General features: G+C 46.4%; 1 protein-coding gene across 3 annotated transcripts; it reads left to right on the forward strand.

The window, feature by feature from the left end:
* Positions 1–900: 900 nt before the first annotated feature.
* On the forward strand, positions 901–8,844 carry LOC106805271 (lipopolysaccharide-induced tumor necrosis factor-alpha factor homolog). 3 transcript variants are annotated; one of them, XM_014806802.1, is made up of 4 exons: positions 901–1,043; positions 2,581–2,848; positions 5,267–5,426; positions 7,709–8,844. In XM_014806802.1, exons 2-4 carry the CDS (start codon positions 2,647–2,649, stop codon positions 7,815–7,817), a joined length of 471 nt encoding a protein of 156 aa, XP_014662288.1. In that variant the 5' UTR covers positions 901–1,043; positions 2,581–2,646; the 3' UTR covers positions 7,818–8,844. The 3 variants fall into 3 exon arrangements, with proteins under 3 accessions (XP_014662288.1, XP_014662290.1, XP_014662291.1); XM_014806804.1 differs by lacking the exon at positions 901–1,043 and adding an exon at positions 1,095–1,251; XM_014806805.1 differs by lacking the exon at positions 901–1,043 and adding an exon at positions 1,306–1,377.
* Positions 8,845–9,551: the final 707 nt, after the last annotated feature.

Raw genomic sequence — 9,551 nt, forward strand, 5'->3', positions numbered from 1 at the left:
ATCTGGCACCTCCTGCATTTTCCCTGGATCACCGTGACGCTGAGCTGAGAACAATATTATAATATAATATTATAGTAGTGTATATTAACAAGAGTACATAATAGAATTATGTCTATCTACATCTATACATCTATTATATGTACTTTTGATATTATATATATTGTTCTCGGACGCTGAGAGCAATATTTTGGCTGAAACCAGTATGTGCTGCCACCTGGACTTCAAATGTGGCATTTTCGCAGCAACCACAACTCATCGCTTGTACATGCGCGGTAGTTGTTTAGATAGTTCATAAAGCATCGCGTGTGTCCGTGGTAGGCGAAGCGAAGGGCGTTATAAAATGAATTGAGTGTGAGAAGAGGGAAGACCCCGAGCTAAAGGCTTGTAACTAGGCAAGAAATACACGCGAAACAGATCGGTGGGGATCGGTGGAACCAGAGCGGTACGGTGACGTACGTGACACGTCACATGCTCCCTCATCCGGGTACCCTGGGTCTATGGTATAGTACGGTGGTGTCAGTGGGTGGTGTACGACTGTACGCGCAGCCGGCTGAAAGGTGCGATAGGATATGTTTACTAGGCACTTCTAATTTTAACATATATTTTACGATATATTAAAGAATGATGCAAAAACCCTAAAAAGTGCCCTAACCCTAACCCTAACCCTAACCCTAACTCTAACCCTAACCCTAACCCTGACCCTAATTAAATTTAAAATATATGTTAAAATTAGAAGTGCCTAGTAAACATATCCTATCGCCCCTTTCAGCCGGCTGCGGTGTGTGCGCGCCAGACCCAGGGTACCCGGATGATGCTCCCTTTCCATGCGAAACACGGCGTAGACTGTCTCCGACTTATTCTATTCTCGTACAACGTATGCGAATACTGTATAAAGAGCTCGTCTATCGATGTGCTGGCGCCATAGGTCATAACTACTAGGTCCGCATTCTTGTGAATTTCCTGCCTTCCAGTGTAAAGGTTTAGGTCCAAAGTTCGGCTGCTTGTTCATGTTCAACACTCGCAAGATTGGTTCCGGGACGTAGGTGTGTGTAGTAACTTGCCTTCGGTATAGATAAGAACGGTTTGACGTGTTGAGAACGTTCGATTTATCGGTACTGTAGTGAAACGCGCGTGTTCAGTGTGACCGAGTTTCGGTCTGGGATAAAACAGATGTGAGGCGTTGGAAGCACCACGCCTCAATCCAGGCAGCAACTTGGCTCAACTTACAGCCTTCATGTTCTGTGCTACAGTGTACGCGCAAGCAGTGACTGCGGAATGCGTTTACTGGTTTCGTTTTATTTTCTATATCCAAGTGGATATCGGTCTACTGTATATCGTAATAATCATTTCTAGGTCAACGAAATCGAGTCTGTGTTGGTAAAAATGTGTAGGCCTAGTACTACTACTAGTAGTAGTAGTGCTGAGAGGGTCTATGTCCTCCAGGGTACTGCCGGAACGGGAACGTACCTTGGGTACGGTCCGGTATACCGGAACGTACCCTGGTACTATCTAATAGTAATATGCCGGACCGTACCTCGCCTACTCCAATAACGAGTCTAGGGAGTCGCCTACGCCTACTCCCTAACCCTAACCCGAAACCGAATCGTAACCCTAACCCTAATCCTAACCCTAACCATATCAGATAGTGACCAGGGTACGTTCCAGTGTACCGGACCATACCCAGGGTACGTTCCGGCAGTACCCTGGGTGACATAGACCTTATGAGCCCTAGTAGTAGTATATAGAAATGTCACTAGAATTGTATAAAATATTATATATTAGATTATTACTCTCGTTGCCATTGCCACATGCTTTGTGAACAAAGACTACATGAGTAGTAAAGCCCTATAGCTAGTTCCCTAAGCTAGTTGTGCATTGTACCATACAAATAGTATTTACCACAGGCACTTGAAGCATATCAACAGTAAACATACGCCGCCGCCATCGCGCATACACTGACACATATATATTGAGTCAATATATATGTGTCAGTGTACGCGCGATGGCGGCGGCGTATGTTTACTGTTGATATGCTTCAAGTGCCTGTGGTATTTACATTGCTTGGTTTGTTTGCACATAATATCATGTTACCTGCGGTAGGTTAATTTATGTAGGCCTATGTGTGTATATATGCAGTGTCTGTACACACTAAAATAATACAGCCTACAGTGCAGTTGGCTTACAACCAGAATGTGACAATGACATACTGTTAAACGATAGATTGGCTATTTTTTTCTAACGGCTCAATAATTTTTACCATGTTGATACAAGTCTAGTAGTTAGGTTGCCCGTGCAAAATGCATTATATATACCCAATCGAAGTTATCAGTATCACACTGTTTCTGCCCCCCACCCCGCATAAAAAAACACTTAATAGAAATTGTTACCACTGGTAGTGGTACTTGGCTTGCAGGATTCTGCATTGTTATGAATTTATGTACTTCTGCTTGTTTTTAAATTGTGTTCTATATGCTGCACCCACGCCATGTTATTTTACAATATTTGTAATCGACTCTTGATGGAGACAAGGCGAATGATGATCATAGACACACGCGCATGCTTGTAAATTGTAAATTTCAGAGTGGCAACAGCATACGAACACAAGGAGCACTGAGTCACATAACATAGACACGTATACAAAGTGCGATGACGTCAGAGAAAGCACCTTATCCGGATCAGCCTCCCCCGTATTCGGGTGCCGGGGAGGGAGGAGCCCAGCCGGGTTTTGCACCGCCCCCAGGCCAACCTGGCTACCCACCACAGGGTCAACCTGGCTACCCACCACAGGGTCAACCTGGCTACCCACCACAGGGCCAACCTGGCTATGCACCACCATCAGTCCAACCAGGTAGGTTCGAGTAGACGTAAGACTCAAAAGACGGGCTATACTAAACTAAAGATTCCGTGTAAAACGGCCCTCACTTAATGGCGGGTCACGCTTCGACGGCGTTAAGCGTGAAATGTGTAAATCGGTGTCAATATCGAGTGCGTTTACCAGCCGCATTAAAAGGCATCGTCGCGCAAACTGCGTCGCAACCCGAAAATACAGCCCGATCGCTCGGTTACCACCGGTCGGCCTCCACTGCCTTTGCTGTTGCCTGTTTGAAGCTGTTGGTGGTCGGTCACTGCTGCTGCTGGTCGTCTCATTGTTGTGAAGGTCTCGGTTTATTTTTACTTCGTTCTCTCACGGCTGCTGCTGTTGGTGCTGTTTGGCAGACATTGATTATGAGGTAAGGTCAAAATTTTGGTAACGTGGGAGCAAACTGTAGCTCCCAGCTTAAGAATTAGTATGCTGATGTAGCGTTTGAAGGTGTCGCGGAATTTACATTCGTCTCGATCTTTTTAAAGCAAGTTTGCAACGTGCGAGCAATAAACGCACGTTCGCTGCACGAATCTAGTTGTCCCGCATCGAGTTGCGTCTGTGATTAGCGACGGAGAAGGCTCCACAGAGCCCTCGTTCTAACCCACGGTGAAGTCCTGGTTTCGTGTAACCTAGGTTCTTTAATAATACAACAACCTTTCGTTTTTTCAGAAGCGTAACCGTTTTTTTTACCCCCCCCCCCAATGTATAGCCAGTTTGGTGACCGTCATACAAAAGAGGACTCAATGGATATGGGGAGGGGGAGGTTTGTGACGAATAGATGGCAGGACTTAGACTGTGCAGATGTTAGATGGCAGCTGTGGACGCACGAGTTCTGTACATGACCTCGCGTTTTTTCGTGTGAATAGTGGCGACCGAACCAAAACTCGCCGTCACGCAACCCTTTGGGACTAGTCCTTCCGTCCGCGTATGCCCGAACTGCCGCACAGAGGGCGCGACAAACACGGATCCGGAAAACGGACTCCTCACGTGGCTACTCGTGGGCCTGTTGTGTCTCTGCGGGTGAGTTGCGGGGCATTTTTCGCCGCTCCGCCGTTGCATGCACGCGCCGTGATCCGGCGACGTGGCGACGCCCCCCGAGCGAGAGCCGCCGCGCTAACACCACTAACATTCGCCCGAGTCGGCTCGGGACCATCGCCGAACGCCACCGTCACTTCTCGGGGACGCGTGTTGCGCCCTCCGTCGTTGGCTTGCAGTTCCACGTTACAAACGCTGTGGCGAGATACCGTGCTGGCTGCCATCATTGCGTGACGACGCATCAGCTTCTACAGAAGTCTACAAATCCATCCGATAGTAGCCCTTCGTGTATGCCTTCGTACCATTGCCTTCCCTCAACCGTTCTCGCGTCCTACTCGCCTGTTTGTCGTCTATCTTGTCACCGATATAGTGATAGGCATGCCAGACGAGTATATCCCGATGCTTGTAAGGTGCGTTGTTGATTCGCCTTGCGTTGCATGATATCAACTGTAAACTAGGCATGCATTTGTTTCGTCTCTCCTCTATCCTGTCTAGGCCTGCATCAGGAACTTGTTTCTGCGAGAGAAAAAAAACAATTTGTAGACTAGAAAGAAGCTGTGCACTAGTGAAAAATCTTTTGATGAGATTGTAATTAGTGTTTAACCTTACACTGCTCTCAACGTCTTTGTGTTACTCCCGGCTCGTATTTTTCCTTCGGGATACAGTTTGAGGTGTCGGCTGCTCCTCTAAGGCACTGACTGTGCTGTTGCAAACTCTACTCTTAGCTTTCAAGTTTTATCTCGAGCTAAAATAAGCATTTGTAGGCAAAGCGTTTTTTTACGTACGTCGTGGCTAATGTTTCCCATAACATTCGGTAAACTTGCCAGGGTGGCTATACTCTTAAGCCTGGCTGAACCAAATTGTTTGAAGTTTTAAACAGACGTCACTTATGCACTACTGTTTACTTTCGGATGCGTATATACATAAAACTTGAAAGATGACTGTAGCTCACCAACCTGCAGCTCATATGGAATGAGGGCCCAAGTCGGCACCAGCACCAGTGTGAAGATCTTTGCTGCGATCGCAATTGCAGCAGAAACAGCAGAAATGCCAGCAACAAGAGCATCTGGATCAGCTCCGATAGAATTGGCATTAGCAACAGCGTTAACATCATCAGCAGCAGTATCTGTAATAACAGAAGCAGCAACACCACCACCACCATCAGCAGCAGCAGTAGTATTGTCATCAGCAGCAGCAGCATCAGCAATAGCAGTAACAGCAGCACCTCCACCACCACCAACAACAACCAACAACAGCAACGGCGGCAAGAATTGTCATACGACGCTCGACTCCCCCCGCGCCCCCTCCTCGACGACGCTGACTAACGTATCGCCGTGTTTTCCCCCCCGCCGTCCGCCGCCGCCGCAGTCGTCACACCGCCGACCACCATCGTCGTGACGAGCATGCAGATGGGGACGCGGTCGACGCCAGTGCAGTGTCCGCACTGCCAGCAGCACGTGAACACGGTGTGCGAGTACGAGACCGGCATGTTCGCCTGGCTCATCGTCGGCGTGCTGTGCCTCGTCGGGTAAGCCATGCCTCCTCCGCCGTGCGCGCCGCGTCCGGGCCAGCAGGGTGAGCGGGAGGGAAGCGAGCTGCTGGGCTAGTAGTAGAGTTAGCGGGTGTGAAGCGAGCTACACGTGACGCCTACTCAATTTTGTCTAAAACCTCTTGCCGTCGGAAACTTTGGTCGCGTAACCGGTTGCCGTGGCAACGTCCCATGGAGACTGGATAGACCGTATGCTAGAATTTGCCCGACCCCGTGCTACAATGCCCCCCCCTCTACGCGCGCGCACACCGACAAACACGCGCGCGCACACGCACGCACGCTCGCCGACACACGCACACACCATCACACCCTACCCGCTTATGTAACCTGCATCGCACAATTAGAGATATTTCCGATCCGTTTGCCATGGCAGCATGAACCGGAGAAGCGAACCCGAATCTCTGAGTGCGAAATTCCCTCGAGGAGGTTGTACTGGTGGTAATCGTGTAAAACGCTACACGGGCAAAATTCTTATTAGTGCTGCGATATCCGTGAGACAATCGTCTGAGCATGTTGGCATTATCTAGCTGGCTGCTGTGCAACTGTGCAACTGTGCAACTGTGCAATCCCCTCATACGGAGGTGCAGCGAAGATGAAAGATAAGAACCCCAGTTCATTATCGCCGGCCAATAAAAGGTCATTGGCACACGCGTGCACGCCGTGTGATAGAAATCATAGGAGTTCTACGTGGTCTACTACCTTCGATCAGCTTCCTTCGGAAGATCATCGTCCCCTCTTTATGTTAACGCGAAATTTGTCATTGCTATAATGAATTGTACTATAGACTATTGGGCCAACAGTGATCATTGTTCACTTTCGTTTGACATCTCATGGAACCAAGTTTAATATCTGCGTATAAGTTAAATACGTTATCCTGATAAGAAAGCAACAATGTTCACCCAAAAATTATTGTACATTCGTTTGTAATCGACTTTTGAAAAGTGGAATTTTACCCCCTTTCCGAAACAGTCAAATTCTGCCAGATCGTTATGGTTATAGATAGTTGGAGTCGTAAATGGCTGCGGTTATACACGACTGGGGTTAAATAGGACAGTGTTATACATAACTGGGGTTAAATTCTGTATTGTTCCTTCAACGTCGGCTCACCCAGGATCGTTGGCGAAATTCACCTGCTAACACATTGCCTCTCTTCTACCCATTCTTTAACAAGAACAAGATTGTATGTGTGTCTGTAGAGTTTGCATGATACTTACTGCTAACGCCCTCATAATGAAGTATTTCACTGAAAGTAGTTTGTAGGATGCATGCTAACCCACTCACAAGTTGCAACATAAACATACTGTTAGTAAGATTAATCACCAAATAATTATGTGGGTCACCTGTAGAAACGTCACTTACTATGATTGCAGCTAAGATACTTTGAGTTTGCGAAGTAAATGGTTTATATTGATCGTGTAGCATTCTAGATTATATCAAGAGCGTATAAAGAAGGAGAGCGTACAACGGTGAAATGCTGAAACCATGTTGCAGTATTAGTCGAATTAATCAACTTTCCCCGCTTTATTTTGACGATCCTTTGCAGTATTATTGATCAGCTGTCCTACCTTGTTAATATAAAACAGACCGCATGTTCCTACGATGCCCCTACGCTGAGATAATGAGCGGTGAAAATCTGGTATTTTTGCCGAAAACCGACTCGAGGTATACCTGCTGACTGCGACTGTCTCTCGCTTTGAGATAACTTCGGGAAACCTCGCGTGTTTCCGCCAATGATTGACAAATGGAATGAATGACGTCTGTTATTTATTGCCATAGTGATGACTCCCACCTGTGCCCAACCCACACTGGATGTAGTAATCTCTGTAGTACTGACGTAATGAGTCGGCGCTACCATGGCGCTACACAGCGGCGACCGGAAGCAACACACTGGCCACAAAGCGAGAGAGAGTCGCAGCAAACAGGAATCTCGAGTCGGTTTTCGGCAAAAATACCAGATTTTCACCGCTCATTATCTCAGCGTAGGGGCATCGTAGGGACAAGCGGTTTGTATTATATTAGCAAGGTAGGACAGCTGATCAATAATACCGCAAAGAATCGTCAAAATAAAACGGGCAAAGTTTCTTAATTCGACTAATACTACAACATGGTTTCAGCATTTCACGGTTGTACGCTCTCCTTCTTTATACGCTCTCGATTATATATATATATATATGCACTGTTGTGTGCCTGTGTGTGTGTGTGTGTGTGTGTGTGTGTATGTGCGGTAAGGTAATGATGCACTGTTTTATCACACGACGCAGGTGTTGGCTAGGATGCTGCCTCATCCCACTCTGCATCGACGACTGCAAAGACGTGCGCCACACCTGCCCCAACTGCCGCAACAACATTGGCATGTTCAAGCGCTTGTAGGTGGCGCCACCTGGTCTCTTCGTCTACGTTTTCCAATCGGTGCCGACAACAACGGGTCCGGCGATGCGTCAGCGCTTGGCCTCTTCTTGCTGGGCCGGTGCTGCTAATAATAATATAATGTTTCAGAATTTACCAATATTTGTAGATGGCCGATGATTGAAGAAAGTTGCGTGGTGGTGGTCGCGTGGGTGACTGGCGCAAACTGTCTGTGGCATTGACCGACTGACTAGCTTTGTGCGAATTGTCTGTCACACAGCCAGATGGCAGGAGAAGTCACAGTAGCGATGTGAGATGGCATGTGTGAGTAGTGACAGACTTGCTGTGGGTGGTGTGGCAGCATGTGTGAATGGTCTCAGACTTTATCTGAGTTGTGTGGCAGCATGTGTGAGTAGTCACAGGCTAGGTGTCGGTCGTGAGACTGCATGTGTGACTGGTCACAGACTTAAGTGTCTTGTGACTTGGGTCGTATTTATGTACGTACATCCCTACGTGCTTGGAGCACATATTTATTGGTAAACGATTTCGTGGTAGTTCATCTTTACTAACTTGATACATGAACACACATCCACATGAATAATTACACATAAATTTACACCCATTAATAGATTTGTCGTGCACACACCTGACAATTCTGTGAGTGCCATGGTTCGGCGCGACCAAATATGCTTTTTATGTATTATTACTAGTGTTGGGCAAAATCATCTTACGAGTCTCGGTTACGTATTCGTATGTGTCTATTCTCTCATTTTGTACTCGATATATATTTTACAGTAGTTTGTATTAATCACAACATTAGAAACGAATGGAATTTTTAGTTGTATTCTAACAACGTCTAATTTAGTGATGGATTACCATCCTGTTTATGATATTTTATTACTGAATACGATAGAATGTGCCTGACAGAATTGTAATTCTTGCAAAAAGTTACAGTAAAGTAATAATAATTTTGGCATAACACGGTATCGCTGAGGGAGGATTATATTCTCGTTGTAGACGTTTATGGAATAAAATCGATTTTAAACTAGAAGTTCGTGTTTCGTGTGATTTCATTTACGGCACTGTTTTGGTTCCAGTATTGAGCTATACTTAAGCTGGGTTTACACTACCTACTTTATGTTGTCAAATTGGCAAATTAGACCAACTTCCCAACTATACAACCGAAAATTGGCAGTTTAACCGCAACTGGGCTGATATACAGACTATAGGCAAAAAGTTGGCGAAAATAGAACATGTTCTAATCTCCCAACTAGATGCTATCGACCAGTTGCTCGCTCGACTTTTGTGTTTACACTGCCGATTGTCGGTCATATAGTTGGGAAGTTGGTCCAATTTGCTAATTTGACAACATAAAGTCGGTAGTGTAAACCCAGATGTATTCGACATATTGCGTCAAACTGTGAAGTAGTGCGTGTAGTAGTCAATCGAAACTGCACCATGCCCACTCATCTAACGACACGTGTTGCCTATTAAAACGAGTTGCGTGTTGCTCTAATGCCTAGAATTTTACGAATGAGTGAGTACGCGGCTGGACAAATGGGTATTTGCTATAGTAATGAATGTGGTCGAATCGGAGTCGAATCGTTTTGCGATCTCGAAGTGTGTGCTGTACGGCATTCATGCTACGCGAGTGAGCAAAAAACGAACGAATTTGTTCCTCTCTTTCTCTCTTTTCTCTCTCTCTCTCTCTCTCTCTCTCTCTTTCTCTCTTTCTCTTTCTCTCTCTCTCTCTCGCTC

The sequence above is a fragment of the Priapulus caudatus genome, unplaced genomic scaffold (assembly GCF_000485595.1).
Source record: "Priapulus caudatus unplaced genomic scaffold, Priapulus_caudatus-5.0.1 Scaffold107, whole genome shotgun sequence".
Lineage (NCBI taxonomy): Eukaryota > Metazoa > Priapulida > Priapulimorpha > Priapulimorphida > Priapulidae > Priapulus > Priapulus caudatus.